This window comes from Dipodomys ordii, unplaced genomic scaffold (genome assembly GCF_000151885.1).
Source record: "Dipodomys ordii isolate 6190 unplaced genomic scaffold, Dord_2.0 Scaffold8, whole genome shotgun sequence".
NCBI classification, from domain to species: domain Eukaryota; kingdom Metazoa; phylum Chordata; class Mammalia; order Rodentia; family Heteromyidae; genus Dipodomys; species Dipodomys ordii.
The window spans coordinates 6,407,095-6,427,305 of NW_012267224.1; the positions used below are offsets into that span (position 1 = coordinate 6,407,095).

General features: G+C 34.7%; 1 protein-coding gene across 1 annotated transcript in view; it reads left to right on the forward strand.

Moving 5' to 3' along the window:
• Positions 1–466: 466 nt before the first annotated feature.
• The window catches only part of Slit2 (slit homolog 2 (Drosophila)), a 107,677-nt gene continuing 87,932 nt past the window's right edge, over positions 467–20,211 (forward strand). Inside the window, exons 1-4 of the mRNA XM_013009108.1 lie at positions 467–528; positions 6,296–6,367; positions 9,011–9,174; positions 12,277–12,415. Coding sequence (XP_012864562.1) covers positions 6,348–6,367; positions 9,011–9,174; positions 12,277–12,415 — 323 coding nt within the window. The 5' untranslated portion in view covers positions 467–528; positions 6,296–6,347. The remainder of the gene's footprint in view (positions 529–6,295; positions 6,368–9,010; positions 9,175–12,276; positions 12,416–20,211) is intronic.

Below are 20,211 nucleotides of genomic sequence, written 5' to 3' on the forward strand. Positions count from 1 at the left end.
TCTTGCCAAGGATAGTGAAATTAACATGCAGCTGGTCTTCTCTGATAAATGGATTCCGTTAGGTCACCGAGGGGGTGCCTGTGACATTAAGTGATTTACAGTCCTTTACCTTAATGAAATTGTTTCAGCAATGACGCTGAAAGCTCTTAATGGATAGCTTTTCTTGATGTAATGAAATTGCATTCCTATGGCATTTAATATAAGGTGCAGTTATTATTTACTGGAGCTTTCCAAGGGCTGCTATTTGCACAGACAGTTCAGAACAGAACAAAAAGAGATTTCAGTAGCAGCGTAGAGGGAGGCCAGAATGGCTTGTGACATTCTTAAGCAGATGAGTGTGTTTGGGAAACCAGTTACTGTGACTAGAGCCTCCTAGTCCCTTCAGGAATCTTCTTGTCACCTTCCCCAGCTACTGTGCTTTGCTTTTTACATATATTCTTTTAATCCATTTAACAGGCAACTGGATTACAACCAGATCAGCTGTATTGAAGATGGGGCTTTTCGGGCTCTCCGGGACCTGGAAGTGCTGTGAGTATGGTTCATTTCTCTTACTCTGTTCACCGGAGCTTTGTGTCTGCAGAGAAATAATGTGAAGGCTTATCTGCTCTCTTCAATCCTTGTGTCAAAATGTTTCTTAAAGAAGTACCAGAAATAACTCATGGGGAAAGACAGAGACCGACCATCAACACCATGTATGTATGTAAATGTTGTGTATTGTATCTATGGAATAGCTAAAACTGTGTATTTAAGTATTTTCCTATTGATAAAATATTCTGATAGGATACACAGGATGTGTGAGTATTTTCTAAATTACTAAACATGTAAGCAAAAAAAAAATCAATGTTGTAGAAACAATAACCTCAAAAAGTAACTCTCTTAATAGCAGGTATCTTGGTCTATTTTGTGGTTATTATATAATGAAAAAGTGTTTTGTTTTTAAGCCAGGTAACTGAACTTTAACTTTGGTGGTGAGGCTTTAAAGTCTATATTTTAATTTTAATAAGGCGCTCAATGGTCCATTTCAACGTCTTCACTACTGATTCTGTTATGCTATGCACAATTTAGACCCTTGGCTTGTAACTAGAGTTCTCTCTTTGATATTCATACATGCCTGAGAAAATTAGTTAGAGGCAACTAAGTAAAATATGTTTAGTTTGATATATGAAAATAATTTTGATGAAGGACTTTTAATATATTTCATTTTAGTAAAACCTCTAGTTACTGGAGAAATTTATGTCGCCGAAAGTTTCTAGAATTCTTTTTCATCAACGAGTCACATTTCCAAATTTTAAAAGATACTTACCCATTTATCTCCCTAAAGACAAATTATTCTTCACCAGGCTTATGTCATCCTCTACATAAGTTAATTAGAAATACAAAATTAAACTTCAAAGAGTTTTGAATTTTTAGTCCAGGTGTTAAAAATTACTCGAAATGATCAAATTTGACACTCTAAAAAGATTTATTATTGATTGAGTTTAAGGAACAAAATATAATTCTAACAAAAAATAAAAATAATCTTTCCACTACCAGGATTTTCTGAATGATCTTTAATTTTATTGCATAAAAGTGAATAGAATTTCTAGCTATGCTATGTATTCAGTAACCAATTGCTTTTAGAGATTATATATGAATGTTTTCACATGTAAAATTTGTCACATAAATTTTTATGCATAAGATTTTGTCACTCTTTACAATTGATAATTGTATAAATATGTATGTTTTCTTTGTATAAGGTCACCTTTACTTCTTTTGAAAAGTCTTTATTTTTTCTAGAACAAAAAAATGTTTAAAGTGTTAATTATAGTAATTTTGGTGATAAGACCATGTATCCTAGACCTATATTTTTTAACATACAGAAATCAGGAATGCTATTTCAGTAAGAATTAGGTCACAAGGATGGTTTCATGAGAACACTTTGATGCTAAAACCCTTGTCAGTGTCATTGAACTTCCAAGGTGAAGGGTCTATGATGAAGGGCACTGGGCTGCGCAGAGCCAATCAAGCCACAGAATCTGATAGTAAGCTAATATTCCTAATGGAAAAGGGAATTACGGGCATTTTTATCATCTTTACTGAAGGTTTGGATGAACTTAACACCACAAAGTACTTTATTTTTATTATAAAGTGAGAAAACCTAAATTTTTTAGGTAGGCAACTCTCCAGCTTGTTATTTATATTTCATCATTATATAATGTACATATATTTGATCCTGTAATACATATTTTATCATATATGTGCATATGTGTGTATGAAATAACTGCTTGGTATGTGTGAGAAAAAGAGAGAATGAAAGGAGAGAGAGACACCAACCATTCTGCTAGGCACAGAAACCAACTTTCATCCACCAATACAATAACCATGTATATATATATATTTGTTGTACACTGAAGGGATTATTTTAGAAGCTGTAAGTTTGGAAATGTAATCGATCATTTTGTTTGTCATCGTAGTAAAGTATATCTAAAAGATTATTTTAACAGAAGGAAACTTAGCAGAGTGAGAGTTCATGAAATTAGAACAGAAATGACAATCCTGTGAACTCTTTTGAGTCCTTAATACATTTCAAAGAGATAAATGATGACAAGAACCTGTTCATAGAGAAAGTAATTAAAATTATCATATGATAAGAAAATGTGAATGCCATTTAAATATTTAAATCTTTTATAGTAAAACTTCCTAAAGTCAAGCAGATATCATTTTTATTTTTTACAATCTTCATACTTCAGTAACTTTTAGAAAACTTGTTTGATGAAGAATTTAAGGCCAAATTAGATAAATCACCCAAAAGAGTAAGATTAATTAAACTCAGATCTTTTTTCAGGCATAGAAAATGTTTGCCTATTATAACCATTCAGGCAAGGGCTTTTAAAAAATATACTTATATGCAAAAGAGTTCCACAGTGGAGACTATGCATTAAGGATGTATCTTTCTATTTTTTGGAGAAGTATGAAGGGACAATAACTGGTATATCAGAATAATTTTATATTCTCACCTTTTATGTGTTACTTTTAATTTCATATTCAAATGTCATGCTATAATGAGGTCAATCTAGAAAAGACAGAGTAGTTATTGTGGGTGATGATGAAAAATTTTAGGTTAGGGCATGTGTTTGGTAGAAGGAGCAAAGAAAGTACAAGCATTCAAATGAAAAGTCAAGAAACATAAAAGTCTTGTGGTATAGTTCACTGCTTATTGCTTGTGGCAAACGGATTTTGTTTGGAATTCTGGTTGGTAGAATTAACTATTTTCTTAATATGAATATACTATTGCAAAAGTAACATTGGAAACGAGATCTAGATCGATATTTTCTTTTCCTTTAGACACTGAACTCAGAAAATGAAATGGATCCCAAACAGCTAGTTATACTTTTTCTTTTTTTTCTTGTTCACATAATGGACATGATTTAATTTAATTGAGACATACCCATCAAATACAAGACTTCTTCCAAGTCCTGTTCTTGCTTGTCTCTTAGGGAATAAGAAAGGTTAACTCAGAATCTAAGTGTGAGAAGTCCTTCCTGATTATAAAGGCTTATATTTCACACACACACACACACACACACACACACACAAAATGTCTTTTGTTCTAGAATTATTCACATGGTAAAGAGGAAATGTAGATCACATGATTCAAGACGCATTGTACATATCATTTGTTGAATGGTAACTCCTTTGTATAACTACTTAAAATAATAAAAATGTAATTTATAGACTATATTTTACACAAAGGAGAAAGTGTTCCAAGCTAAATATGATATATAAATTTATCTTGTTTTACAATAGGAATTGGTCACAACAACAATATATAACGGTTATCATGCCTATTAGAACAATGCCACTTCGTACTTACTTTCAGAATAACTTTGTTGGTTTCACTTATTTTTCACTCCAAAAGTACTCAAACATATGCTGAATAAAATATTAGGAAGATTTGTTTAGTTTTCCTGTTGTCTTATATGAACTAACATCTTAGGAAAAGACTTAAAAAATGGTAGGTACAGGGCTTTGATGTACAATAAGAACTTTCTTTGCATGGAGATGTGATAAATTGCATTTCAAAACTAATCCAGGTCTACTCTCTATGAACTACTTAAACAAACATATTCCCAATGCCACGATGCAGAATATCATATACTCCGATGATTTTAGCCATTTTGTGTCGGCTTAAATGTTGAGTGTTGGAAAAGAGAGCATTGGAAAGTTAAAAATCTTTCTGAAGGTTAAAACCAGTGGGGGATGAATTAGACAAATGACAGTTAATAAGAAAGAATAAGAAGAGAGATTTTGATTCCCTGAGAAAGAGTCTGGTTGTGACAGACAAGTGATGGCATAGTCATCTTAAAGTATAGAGTGGAGTGTGTAAATGGAAATGTTTGTAGACTGGGACTAGATGGGTAATGCACTAATACAGGGAGTAAAGAGAGCGGATGTCTGAAGGAGGCCCCAGAGCTGGGAACAGTGATCCAGAAGGACAGTAGTTGATCCTAGAGTGCGTTTGCATTGCATTTATCCATGTAGTTGCCTCTGCAAATGAGGCAAGGAGCACAAATGAGAGAAACTGGCTATGGACAAAAAATTCATTGGGAAAAGCAATACAGAAGCCGGGGACACTGAGGCCTCTGGTAGACAGCTCAATCCAGGTGTGTATTGTCCTACTGTAAATGGAAGACTGCCAAGTGAATTGACTTTTCCCGTGGAAGCTAAATATGGATCTGTCGTCCTGTTCAGTTTGTTTGGTTTTTAAGATCTTGTGTTTGCTAAGCAAGCATTCTCCTTGAATCATGATCCCACTCTTTTTTTCTTTTTCATTTTTTCTTTCTTGTTTTTGGTCAAGTTAATTTTGGATGGGGACTTAGTGTTCAACTGTACAATGACTATCTACTACCCAGGACCTCTCAGATAGCTGGGATGACAAGTCTATATTACCACACTGGCGTTTAGATTGAGATGTAATCTCACTAACTTTTTGCCCCATCAGGCTTGAAATTTTGAGCAGTTTGATTTATAGGTGTGAGCCACTACACTGAGATGTCTTGTTTAAAAAATATATATATATATATATATGTATACAGAGATAGAGATAGATAGCAACTAATTCAGATATTTCTCAGTCTATGAAGTAAAGGTATTTGGGCTAAATGAAATACCTATGTGATGCTGGAAGTCGCAATTGTTAGTAGTGTATTTTACATGAAAATTTGTGTTCTGAGACTGAAGAATTGGATTGATTTCTTTGTAAAGCGAACTGGCTATAGACCTACATTGCTCAGGTCACGCACTGAATTTACAGTCAATGCAGCAGTTTTGCTTTGTATTCAAAGACATAGGAACTAACTAGTCAATGGAATTAAATCACAAAAGAACCTGTAAAACATTGGGTTAGTTGACTCCTGTTATCCAAAAGCTCATATATTTGTGTCCTGAAAAATAAGGGCTTTTTTTTTCAGACACCATTAAAATTTATCCTTCAGTATGATCTAGAAGTCTTACTTTCAACTGATCCTTTTGACCATCCTCAAAGTAGGAATAATTACTAAATTATGTATGTGTGTGGTGGAGAAAGGTAGGAAAAATAGGAAGTAAGTATGACTGTACTTATTTCTACTGTAACTCTCTGGAACATACATCTTTCTCACTCTTCCTCAAGAAACTATGATTGTGACCACACTAAACAAAAGACCAATGCATCTTGATATAATAGATCCGTTAGAATACGTTAATTTTTCAAGACAGTGCCAGAGTATCCTAACTCTTCTCACCTGATTCAAATACCAAATACAGAGGTATGTCTTTTACCAAAATTGCAACTTCAGTGGATGTCTGTTTTAAAGACTAATAAGCGCCTCTCCGTTCTTAAGACCTGGCAGTAATGATTATATGCTGTTATTCTGAGTTCACTTGGAGAATTCATAGATGTTGAACTACATGTGAAACCACTCTAAAGAAATATGTTTGTGAAAAATTTCCAACTGTGGTTGCCTCGCACTCATTGTGTGACCAATATTTTACAAACAGAAAATTTATGAACAGATGCAAAAAATACCATGTAAGTCTGAATGCTCTCGATGAAGTTATACTTTTCTTATAGTCAACATTGGATAAAATGGAATGTATGTGAAAACATGAAGAGCGTTTATCACCGGTCTTATTAAATCATGTATTATCTGTGTTATCTCCAGCAGCTAGTTGCTCTGCTTATAAATAAATTAATGCCATCAGATGCTGTCTATATACTTTTATATAAATGGTCGCGTTTTCCTATTTAAAATATCTTAATTTTTTTATTCCACAGCACTCTCAACAATAACAATATTACAAGGCTTTCTGTGGCAAGTTTCAACCATATGCCAAAACTTCGAACTTTGTAAGTATTTGTAATGTCTATCATCTATCGTATATGCATATGAATTTAATTACTTAACCATGTATCTCACACATCATGTTTAGTTAAGGAACATGACCACTAGCTTCTTTTGGAATAAGCAATGGAAAACACACTAAAGAAAAATTTAGAAATGATTGTTTAGTATATATACAATTATATTGAAATCTTGAAGACTTTCTTGTGGGTTGTTTTAAATGTATGCATTACGGAAGTTTGGAGAAAAAATTACTTTGAAATATTGTAGAGGTCACATTTCATTAAGAAAAAGGAGACTCCTTGATTGGCTGTCAGAAATGATAAATGGGAAATCTTTATGATTTTATTACTGTACTGCAAGCAGACTTAATAAAGCTAAACTGGTTTTCCTACATTCTTTGTAATGTAAAATTATAGCATCACCATGTAGTGCTTTTATAATTAAGGTTGTGTTAATGTTTAGATTTTAAAATACTCTTTCAGGGCTTAAAGATAGACCTGAAGATATATGGAGAAATAAAAATGCTTCTCTAACAAAGTATCAGCTACAACATTTTTGTTTTCTCTTTAAAAAGAAGAAACCCTTATACTCCAGTTTGGGAGTATATACAGTTATAGAATTTTCACAGGTAAAACTCACTTGAACTGACCTAAAAAATGTCTTATACATAGCATGTGAGAAATGATTGGAAACAAAAACCAGAACAGTGTATTTCTTGGGGAAAATTATGTTTAAGTAGGGCAAATATATTTTGATTCAATTTTCAAAATTGTTCTCACTTTATAACAGTTTAGAATTTGGAACATACTACATTTATTTTCTCTCTTTAGTAAAAAAAAATGGAATTGCCTGCTTTTCCATGAATCACACAATACCAATTTAATATCATTTTTCTTACTAAAATTTGACTCTGTATATGAAATCTCAACTTTATAATCCCCATGGAAGATGATTTAGCAAAAGAAAAGAACTCTAAAAGTTAATTAACATAACTCTTGGATTATCAAATTAAATGAATAGCCCATTTCACTCAAAGTATAATTGACAAAATTTCTCTACCATTAATTTTATCTAATTATTTTTTTAAGTGGTCATGATTCCAAATCCTTGCAATAGAACAACCTCTAAAATATAAATCAATCTGTAGTTTTTAGAACATGTCTTATTTTCTAATAGAGGTACCCTTGTTTGTCTGCCCAATATGTTTAAAAACCTTTTTATATCTTTGCTTTCATTTCAAATTTTCATAAACCTAATTTGTGTCATTGTAGCATTGCTACATTTAGATGGGAATATTTAGTGGACAATGATGTGAAATGTGGTCTCTTTGCTTTCAAATGATGGCATTTTGACAATTAAGCCACCTGTGAGGGGATTACCCCAGAAACTTTGCCAAAATACTGGTTTGGGTTTAGTAAGTGACTTCTAGATTTAGGGTTTCTGTTTGATTTGGGTTTTTTTGGTACTGGGATTTGGACTAAAGGCCTCACCCTTGAAAGGCAGGTGCTTTATTGCTTGAACCATGGCTCTAGCCACATTCCATCTAGTATTGGTGTAGAAAATCCTGGTTCTTCTCCACAAGCTCTAGCAGAATGCAAAAAGCGTTCATCTAACTTTTTTATTCTCTTGGCTTTGGTTGGTTCATTATTCTCTACTATCATTGCTACTTAGAAACTCCATTTTTATAGTGCAATTATCTTTCTGGACCGAGTTCCATGTTTTACTATCCATTAGCATTATTGGGTTAGAATTGAATACATCAGCAAAAAGGACTAAAATGGTATTACTGTGTCATAGACTATTCTGCGAAGGATGCTTTGATTTATAGCATTAGATGGCCCTGTCCTTTAGTTTGAAAAAAAAAACCATAAAAGCCAGTTTGAAGTCATTTACTTAATTTAGTGGATACATTTGTCTGATATTTTATTAATGGAGAAATGCCATTTGCCACTTGGAAGCCATCCATGCTCTGGGGTGGACCCCGCCGATAGAGAGGGGACACACTTAATTCCTTCACTCCCAGCCACTTAGGCCTTTTAATTTCAGTCTCTGCTCTTTGGAGATAGGTCCCCAAGAGCCAGAAGCCGTTAATCCTTTCTTTGATTAAAAAAAAAAAGAGAAGAAGAAAGAAGGAAATTAGGATCCCGATATGAACAAGTTATTTTTTTTCTAATGAATTATTCTGTCTTCTTTAGCAAAAATGTAACCTGCTAAAAAGATTTTGCAAGCACTTGCTATAGAGATCACTCGTAGGGGGGTGGTTCCTGATATTTCCAGCTGAGATCCACAGCTCTTTGTTTATTTCCACTTTCTCCCTGCCACCCCTGGTTACTCTCAGGATACTAGGACTGCCCTGAACCTGCCTTGTTTTCTCTCTACACTTTTCGGGTAAACATAGAGGAAATAAGGCTACCATCCCACTCTAGCCTCTGGATATTTGCTTAATTCTGTGTAAAAGAAAAGACTTGATTCTGTGCTTGTGAACCAGTTTCATACTTTTGAACAATGCTTTGCTTGGAGTGTGCTACTTTATTTTCCCGTATCTATTAGTGAGAGTAATAGCTATTTATTGTTCTGTATGAATTTGTCAAGTTCTCGCATAACTGTTTTGTTCTCTGCTCCTAAATCTCCTTTTTCTCATTTAGTCGACTCCATTCCAACAACCTGTATTGTGACTGCCACCTGGCCTGGCTCTCCGACTGGCTTCGCCAAAGGCCTCGAGTAGGCCTGTACACGCAATGTATGGGCCCTTCCCACCTGAGGGGTCATAATGTCGCCGAGGTTCAAAAACGAGAATTTGTCTGCAGTGGTAAGGGCGAAAGAACAGTTCTCTTATAGCATTATGCTCTATTAAGTGGCAGAATGTGAGGTATGCGTTCCAGGCATCTAGCGTTTCTTACTGACACGAAATGATGCACATCGGACAGTGAGAAGATACTCTAGGATATTTGTACCTCATTGGCAGTGACCCATGACTTATATGGAAGATTTTATTTTTTAGTTTGCATTCCAGGGGAAATGTAGGAAATTCTGAGATTATAGTTCAGACTTGAAACGCCTTGTCTTTTCTTTAGTCATTTATAGCTCTCTTCAGATTAACAACTGCTCGGGCTCTCACTGGAGCCCTGCTCTAAAATTCAAAGTCAAATGGAATGGGAAAGCCATGACACATTTTTCATGTATGCACCGATACTATCATGATTCAATTGTAGGTAAATGACAGGCTTGAGGAATGGAAGTCTGAGGACAAGAACAAGAGCATGGCCATAAAAAATATTGGTAGCTAATATGGACTGCGTTCCCTATGCTTAAAGCATCTTAAGTATTCCATAGTCTACTTCATTTTACTTCCCTCTTAATTCATGTTCAATATATAACCTTTACATTAGAGACTGAAATATTTTTGAAATAATAATCTTGCCTTGGTTTATATGGTCAAGTCCAAGGATCCCGACAGAGACTATTTGGATGTGTGTGTGTGTGTGTGTGTGTGTATTTATTTATTTATTTATAAAGTACTTTGATGAATACATATATATACACAGACATATCCATATATATTTAAAATATTTTATAAAATGTAGGGGTAAGTCTACTTCAGAAGTATCTGTTTAGGATATATAATAAAACATACTTTGGAATTTATTTTTGGTTTTGTTTTGCATTGTTAGACATTATACTGAAGACCTCATGCATACTGAGCAAGTCCTGCCACATACCCAGCCTTAAAGAAAAAACAAAAAATATTTGGGGGGTGAATATTGAGGTTGAAACCCAAGGCATGTGTTTGCTAGCCACTTGTTCAACACTTGAGTCATACACCTCTTCTTTTTGCTGGAGTTATTTTTCAAATAGGCTCTGGCCTCCAGGTGGGCCTGAACCAAGGGGTGCTTTGTTTTCATCCCATGTAGTTGGTATACAGGTGTGGCCCACTACACTCCAATCTTAACTGGTTTTGGTGGGGTCTTCCTGACTGATTACATGTATTGACCTTAAATTGTGATCTTTATTATCTCTACATTCATAAGTAATTGAGATTATAAGCCTTAACCACTATGCCTGTCAAACAGTTTGAATGCCTTTGTAACTCCTCTTCATTTTCATTGGTTCTACTTGTGGTTCAACCAACCACAAGTAAAAGAAATCTGAAAAATAATTGTATCTACACTGAATATATATATATATAAAATATATATGAATATATATTTATATAACATATAAGTATATATTACATATATAACACATTACATATACATATATAAGTATATATTAGTATATAAGCATATAAGTAGACATATATGTAATATATATAATTACACATAATATTGATATTTATATATGTAACATATATACTTATACCTATAAAAGTTTATAGAAGAACATATTATGTATATATCTGCATATATCATATATACATATATTCATAAGTATATATATTATTGTGTATATAAGTACATATAATATATATATATATATACTTTTTCTTGTCATTATCCCTTAAAGTAATATGGCATAAAAAAATTTGCTTTAGATATTGTAAGTAACTTTAGGTATTAGATATATAATTTAGGTAACAGTATTCTATGATGACTTTAAGTCTATGGATGGATGTACATGTGTTATCTATAATTTTTATGCCATTTATAAAGGACTTGAGCTCTGTAGATTTCGTTAGCTAGAGAGGTCCTAGATCCTATCCCTTATGCATACCCTGGAATGAAAATGTAATATAAGAAATTAACAGGTTTTGAAAAGAGTGAGGGGACATTGCTAGTACTGAATGTGATTTTAACGATATCTTTCAGACCATTTTGTACAGTTTTTCCATCTTTATAATCTTACCAAAATTCTTTTTACAATGCCATGCGATATTCTTGCTAGTTCTGATTGCTATTGAAAATAAATAAGGAAATGACTAACAGTTCACTACTAACCACTTTTTTTCTCTCTTTACTTTTTCCTTCCTGCTTTCTAGATGAGGAAGAAGGCAAGTTCACATACTTGTTTTGTTTTTAGACTTAGAATATTGCTGTAGTCTTGGGAATGTGTCTGAAGGGGTGGGGTCAGCGGCAGACTTGCCACTTTCTTGGTACACCAACCTCTGCTAGCACACTTCCCCCACAGGCCAGAGAGAGGCCACCTGACACTCAGAAACCAGGCTTTTACGGGGGCTTGTACTGTATGGCTCTGCTGATACTGTGTTATCTATCGTCCAAACATAAAATCCCATTTCAAAATGGTTTTATTTCTAAATACTGAGCACTGTTACACATATGAAGATAACTACATATCTTAAAATTTTATAGTATATGAAGCCCTGAAAAGAGCCAGAAAGATGAACAAAACTGAGTATCATAGAAATTATTATAATAGCTACAAAGAAAACAGCAATTTTCAACCTACATAGACATCAAACTTAGCATTATCCAATTTTCTCCTGTATTTACTGAACACAAAAAGTTAATTGGAACAACAGCCATATCTACCCAGATGGAAACCTTTCGATTCTTTTTTTGTAAAACAAAGTAAATTAAGCCAGATTAATTTTATTAAAGCCAAGCTCTAGTTAAGTTTATTAGAAATGACTCTTCATTAGTCTGAAATTGCTGCTTTTCTTGGAACTTGGAATAGTTTTAAATAGAATTCTAACTCTGAATCTGAATTTAGCTTTCCTCATGATTTTTCAAGTTTTGTATGCCTAGTTTTGAAAATCTCTTTCTTCATCTGAATATTTAACCCAAAGTACAAATTGCATGCTTCCTAAAATAACAATTTGGAAATAATAGAACCATGGATCAGTCATTTAGAGAAATTTCTGTCTTCTGGTTTGTGAACTGTGCTAAATCAATGTTTTACAACTGTGAGACTTAAAGAAGAATCTAATGGACGCTTTTACGATCCCTTCTTCCAGGTCACCAGTCATTCATGGCTCCTTCTTGTAGTGTTTTGCACTGCCCTGCTGCTTGTACCTGCAGCAATAATATTGTGGACTGCCGTGGGAAGGGACTTACTGAGATCCCCACGAATCTGCCAGAGACCATCACAGAAATGTATGTGCTCTAAAATTCCTTCTTATCACTGCACCTCCTGGGTTTATCATATCTGATTAATTTCATTTCTTTAATGTATTCATCTCTATTCTGTTTGATTAGGGACCTAGAATACTTTTTCTTACATGTAGAATTAAAAGAAATACAGTGCAAGAAAAAAATATTATTTTTTCTTCTCTTGAGAGGGTTATCTTTAGACTATTTAGAAAAAAAATCCAAATGTGTGTAACCAGTCTTAAGCTTTGTGTTTGCAGAATTCCTGTTGTCCTTCAGCAACTCAGTACAGTGCGGGGGGGGTCGGAAATAGGGACCCAGATGCACTGAATAAAGCATAGACACAAGATCACTAGGTAACACATTGCCTGGTCAAGAACTTGAGTCCTAAAATAAATCCACTATTTCACAGGGATGGCAACAAATCAAAAGGAAAATCACCCTGCGTTGTAATGTCAAATACAAAGATCCTCTTTAATTAGAATATATTTTATCCTAAGTGATTACCTCTGTTAAAAAGCTAAACTCCCATGAGGAAGTATTTCAAACATACTGAGTGTACAAGTGCTGAATGCATTCCTGTATCCTTGCTAAAGCTAAGTCATGTAAATAAAACATGATCACATAACATGTAAATCTAAATGCATTTACCATCCTGGGAAGTTGGTACTAGGGAAAAATCCTTATCTCCATACACATCATTAATGAAAGTACCTCCAGGCACTTATCCTATTACATTACTGCTTTATAGGTCAATTCTAAAAAATAACTGAATAATTAAGTGTTTTGACTTTTTGATTGAAATATTCAGGGACCTCTACTTCTTGCAATAGAGGAAAACAAGTACATTGTTTTAAAAATTGCTCCCTCTTCTATGCATTTATTTCATTGCTACATTAGTATTATTGTTTATATGAAAATATCAATAGCTATATTACGACTATTTATAGTTTCTGACATGTGCTGAATACCAAACATCAGACATGGTCCTCTGCAGAGATGGACAATCTGAGATTTGACACAAACACCAAAGAATATGTGTACATGGTAGTAGTATTCTCATCTATGTGATAGCTTGATCCACACAGATGTCATTTGTAAATATGTCCTTAGCTGAGTTCTGGAAGAAGAATTATGTAATGTTTGGAAGTGACAACTGGTATCTTACGCAAGAGAAGTAAGGGCAGGACAGAGAGGGGGTGAATATCATCAAGAGGGATCGTATCGTTGAACCTAATTACATAATAAACTCAACTCATGGTGAGACTTCAAGAAAATAATGTCCAATCAAATAATCTCCATCTAACTTTCAACCACCCTGAAGATTCATAAGAAGCCAATAGATAGCATGTAGTCAGTGGTAAAAAGACACAGTACGTTTGTGAACTGTCAAAGGGTATATTTGTATATCCAGGCACAAGTATTCATTCAGTAAATTAAACCACCACAAATTCTCTAGGTGGTGTCTCATCAAATGAAAACGAATTGGTATCCAATTTAGTAATTACGAAATGACGTACAAAGTAAGTAAAACGTTATGTGATAGACACATAGAGTTGTGATAGAAAGCATTAAGTTGACGAGGATTTCTAGTGGTTAAAGAAAGTTTTAGTTGAATTTCCAGGGTTACTTTGTGACATCGTGATGCTATGTTTTCAGTTTGCTTATCTTCGATGATCTTGTCTCTTCGCATGCAACTAAGGATTGTCATCAGTGTGCAGTAACACGTGTAGCTATTTGTATTTAACATACAGAGAACATTCCACAAATGATAAAGCAGTCAAGGGATTGCTGCACAGGAAAAACACTTGACTGAGGCCTGGAGAACGATAGGTGTGAAGGGAATTAGAGATGAAAGATGGAATTTCTCCATCAATAGCATATCGCAAGCATTTTTTGGTAAGGGACAAAATGTAAGATGCAATAAAACAGAAACTCTCTTTGCTTGGTATTTCATAGGTAACAATGTAGAAGTCAATAAAATTTGACCCATAACTTGGAGCTAATTCAAAGTGTCTTGATAATATATTACATTTTAATTTTTAATGTGTTTGGACAAGAATTCTTAGATGAATTCAAAATAATTAGTCTGACAGTTTTATTTCACTGATTTGTCAAGCCAGGAAGCCTAGTAAGAGTCTAATACATGGGTTGAAGGGAGCAATCCGAAGTGAAGAAACTATTGGGTACCCGTGGGAATGGTGAGGCAGAAGCAGAAATGATAGCTAGTGCAGAAACAGAATTAGTGGGATTTGGAAGATAATCAGATGCAGGATGGGGAACAATGGCCCGAGCTTCATGCCAGAGTGTCAAGGACGAGGAACTGGGTTGGTTGTGCAGATGAGAATCAACGGATCTGGGAGAAATCTGGGAAGAAAGTGAGTTTTCAGTTTGTAAAGCACTGAACTAGGAATGGCATGTATACAGATAGTAAAATGATGCTGGCTTTAATAATTGTGGGACAAGACAAGGGCTTGAGATGACAGTTTGGGGATAATTGAAATAACAGTGTCTAAGTGGATAGAGTTTATCAAATGGGAAATTTGAAGGAGAGAAATAGAAGAGAAGCCCAAGGACCTAAATAGCGACAGCAAAAAGCCTCACTAGGGAAGGTAGCAAGGAACCAGTAGGGGCGAAAAAAAAAAAAAAAACAAATGCAGAGGCAGGTACAGTACCACATTGTTAATGCACCAGCTCAGGTATGAAGGTGGTTTTGGAGTTTGACCAGTGTTTAGTACTGAAGAGTTCCATCTTGACCTAGAGATAGTAAGTCAGACACTTCTTCATGGAAATAAAAAGAAGGTTGGGAAGCGATGGTATGGAGCCAATGGAAGACTAGGGCTGAGTGAAAATTCTTTTTAAGAAATTGGTTGTTACTCTAGAGAACAAACAGATTGTAAAGGACCACAACCTGCAAATATTTTCTTAAAGTAGAGCATAAAAATAAACAATAGAAAGGTTTTGTGAAGAAATGAGAGCCTGAGAGTTTGCAAAGACACATGGGGATAAAATCAGTATAGTCACAGAAAGCAAGGGATCAGATGTGATCATGAGAAAGTAGAAAGCTCTTGTGGCATGTCAATGGAAGAGGTATTTGTAGACAGTACATTGGAGGTCATATGAGCCATTTGAAATGGCTAATCATATGTAGTCTATTTTTCATCACAGCATTTTTCTTCTACTTTGTCTGCTTTATGAATTTTGTATAATGAGTAGCATGAAAGTTATACAAATCATCTATCCCAGTGGGTTTGCCTGTATCGAGGAGTTGGCATGTCAGGTAAAACAAAAATAAATCTGTAAGTAGAGACAAAGGCATATGTGAAGCTCTAGGTGAATTTTACTTATCTGATTATTACATTATCAGCTTTATCAGTAGAGCATCTGGTAATATATCATATTGATCTTCAATGCCAACAAAATGCCTTCATTATCATTTGTTAGTGGCATAACTTGCTAGCTTTGTAACTCCTTTCTCTTAATTAATCTTATTTCTTATAAGAAAAAAGAGCACCGGTAAGATTAATTAAATGTGGAACTCATTTTTAATCTTTGAAGATTTCAGATTCTTAACACATGGACTGAAACTTAGAGACATGCCTCACATTTTTATTCAAATATTTTAATTAGCATTTTATCAGACATTATCTGTAGAATTTCTTCATTTCACACCATCAGATATTTCAGTAATGTTGATTTCTTGCTGTATGAAATTTTTGCAACTGCCTTATAATGTATTCCTAATAAGAAAGAAAATACCTTTTTACTATTTAGGAGTGATCTTACTGTAAGTATGATTAGAAATACCTAGATTTTCTTGTAAGTATAAATTCATACATTGATATTTGCCCAAACTTTTATTAGTTAAGCTGTAGATTAGAAATTGATGGTGTAAGACTCAAGTTCTTTGAAGGCAGAAAAATAGAAAAAAAGCTAACATTTATCCAATATCTGCAAAGTTAGGTACTGTGCACAGATCATATCATTTAATTTTCTCATGGATCTGTGATGAGAGTGTTCATAAGATAAAATGAAATAGGCCCTGGGGTATCAGTGGCTCTCACCTATAATCTTAGCTACTCAGAAGATTGAGATATAAGGGTGGCAGTTCAGAGCCAGCCCAGGTAGGAAAGCCTGTGAGACTCTTATCTCTACTTAACCACCAGAAAACCGGAAGTGGCACTGTGGCTCAAGAGGTAGAACACTTGACTTGAGCTGAAAAGCTAAGGGACAGTGCCCAGGCCCAGCTTTCAAGCCCCACAACTGACAAAAAGAAAAAGAAATAGGAAAAGTAGAATGTGCAAGATAAATATTGTGTGGTTGTGTGTATTCTGATTAATTAACTGACGGCCCATCTGGGATTTGAATTCAGATCTTTGTATCTGTTAGATGGATACATTACCACTTGAGTCATATCCCTATCCCCAGATTTTTCATGTCTTCCCTACTAAAACATGAATTTTTCAAAGACAGAAATTTGCTCTTTCTGATCACCACAGTGTAGTGTAGTAAATGGCAAATGTACTACCTTGGCACATGGTATGATGTCAACACATATTTGGTAAATACCTGCTATTTAAATGCACTACCAAGAAATTTATCTAAAGCACACTTGTCTCTGAGAGGAGAGATGTATTAACCAGTATTAGTAACTAAAAGTATCCTTTTCTCATTGAGAAAATAGTGCTGTATAAGCCTACACTCAGGAAAAAAAAGCTGAATAGAATGTTTAATAAAATGAGCTACAATAGGACTAGGACATTAACAATTCATTAATTTTCCTTATTGCCCACACTAGTTTATATCCTGCTCTCTATATGTTTTCAAGATCTTCTCTGTCCTCAGCTGACCAACGTGGCAGTTCAGAAGTTTACACATTGAGATATGTGAAGAAATTCAATCATCTTAAAATGGGTCATAAACATCTTCCTCTAACGCCATGCTTCCTCTCTTTTGAAACTAATAGGCAGTTAATTCAGATCTCTAGACAAAGAAAGTAACTAAGAAGAGTTAATTTATTTAAAAAATTCAGCTGTGAAGTGGCGAAACAAAAACAAAACAAAAAACCTAGCCTCCATGTTAGATTACTTAAATCCAAAGCCCCGAAAGTAGACATAGGTTGGGATTGTTAGAAAATTATAGAAGAAATTGAAAAGAAACCAGCAAGTAAGATATTCAGAAGAGGATAAGAGGAACAGTAAGTGCTCAGGCCAAATTGGAGACAGGGTCTAGAGGATTGCAGTTTGAGACAAACCCAGGCTAAATTGTTCATGAGTCTCCATCTCAATCACTAGCTGGGCACAATGGTTTATACCTGTCATCCCAGCTATGTGAGATGCTGAGGAGATCAGGAGAACATCATAGCCGGACAAACCTAGGGGAAAGGGTTTGCCAGACCCTATCTGAACAGGAAAAGTGAGTGCTTGCTACTATAGAAAGCAAAAAATAGGAAGATCAAAGTCCAGATCTGTTTGGGCAAAAAATATAACCTAGTCTCACAAAGGACTAGAGGCATGGCTAAAGTGGTTAAGCATCTGTCCCTAATGCACAAAGTCTTGATTTCAAATGCCAGTATCACATCAAAAAGAAGAAAAGATGAAACCTATGATGAGAACTTGGAAGTTGAAAGTTGAGCTTTAGGCTGCAAGAATGTTTGCGACCCTGTGAGCTCCTTCGTGTTATGCGCTGCCCACAGCCTTGAATATAGTCATCTTCCCCATCCTTCTTGCGTTTTCTGCCTCAGGGTCTTGTTCTGCTGTCCAGGCTACTTTGGGAACTTGTGATCTTGCTGCCTCAGCTGTTCAAGTGGTTGAAATACTATCATGACTGGCTTCCTGTTCTCCACTACAACCTCTCATAGTTGCCTGAATCATATCTGCAGGGAGCATATCAGAGTTTAATTTCATATTTTGGTAACTTTCCAAATATTAACTTCGATGGAAGCCAAGTCCTATCAGTGTTTTGTTTTCTCCATTTCTGCCCCACTGTGTAGCATGTCATGGGGTGGAAGGTGCACGTGGCTGGGGTGGGTGGCGGGAGTCCCACCACAACCTGGAGAGTGTCCACACAGCCTTTTTCCTTTCATCAGAAGAAAAGCAAAAGCAATGAAAGGATATGGACTGAATGAAGAGAGAGCTGTAGTAAGGAAGTGTTGAATGTGTACTATAAGATAAAATTAGGTGTATTAAAAAGAGGCTCTTGGACTGTTCTCTACATTTGCCTACTTTGAACTCTGCTAGCTGAAAACCTTGTTCTCAAAGTGATGTGACCTCTCGGGAACATCTAGGCACCTTCTGGTCCATAGCAACAATGTCATGAATAGCAAATCGACTGCCAGTATTGCGATAGCATTGTGAGGTATGGAATTTTGAATGGGCTGTGATTAGAATACCACTGAACAGACATCTCATTCTCTTCTATGCAGGGATAGATTTTCTGTGGCATAGTACCTTTCCAAACCCCTGTACAGAAATTCCAAAAACTGTGGCAACTGGTTAGCAAGCCATAGATTGTAACCATTTCATATGCATTGTTTACCTTTACGTCCTCCTGTGGCTGCCATTGGCAGCCTCCACAGCTCTTTGCCTTTCATTTGTTTGGAGGAAGATCAGAGAGATCCTCAAATTTGGGCAAGGTAAATTCTGCTCTTCCAAAGTTGTAGGATTCACAGAAGTGATCCTACTCTTAAGGGAGAGTGAGCGAAGCAAATAAATTGTAAAGAAAACTCACGTTGTTGCATCTACTTGGCTAATCTACTCTTTGCCAGTCCAGTAATAGAGGAAGAGGAAGTCTCTTGCAAAACATTTCATCATGGTGAAGTAGTAGCTGGGAGGAACTTTTTCTTTCTTCACATTCTTTTGGATAATTTGAATGGATACTTACAGAGAAATAAAAGTAACCATGAACCTCAAGTGCTACTTCTCTGCAAATTAGGTTCATGATACTGAATACAACTTTTTGAAATGTCATTTGGATTTGGACAAATTCTTTATCAACTATATGTTAAACTATTTGCCCATTCAAGATATTGAATCCTTAACTTTATTAAATTATATTTATTTACTTTTGAGTCTAGCGATCTAAAGGTATTCTAAGTTGCCTGGGCAATTTAGATTTAATGAGCTTGTTTTTAGATAGTCCATTCTGTATAGTCTGGTTTAGAAGAAATACAAATATTCATGAAATACAGAAAAGACATACAATCGATTAATTAACATGCAGTTAATAACATCCCAAGTAACTACACAAGTATCATATGTAATTGGATGATTTTGCTTTCATTCTGATATTATTAAAATGAATATAAGTTATACTTTAATTCTTCAATGTAAATAGCTTGAGTTTGCTATTGGGACAACATTGATTGATAAAAGCATTTAAGTGAGGCAAATGGTAGGACGTTTCATGTAGTTTTGTCAGAAAGAACTGGTCTATCTGACTTCTTGTTGAATAAGTTAATAATTTAAAAGTGAAACTGGCTTCACCATGAAATGATTTATTTCCCTATGAGTTAAGAAAATATTGCAAAAGGGAGAAATCAAACAATCCTATGTAAGTTCTTATGTTTACTGAAGGATATTAATAACTGAAGTATTAGATAATTTTTTCAGTTTAATTTATACGTAATGTGTTTGCAGCTCATGGACTACACAGAAATAGCAAACCTACAGCATGACTTTGTCTTTGAAATTTTTATTTTCAGAGTTCTTTCTCAGACTCATTAATATATAAAAACAATTTGGTTTTTGAAATACATGTAACACATTTTTAAAAACATCTTGTGTCATTCTTAATACCCTCTT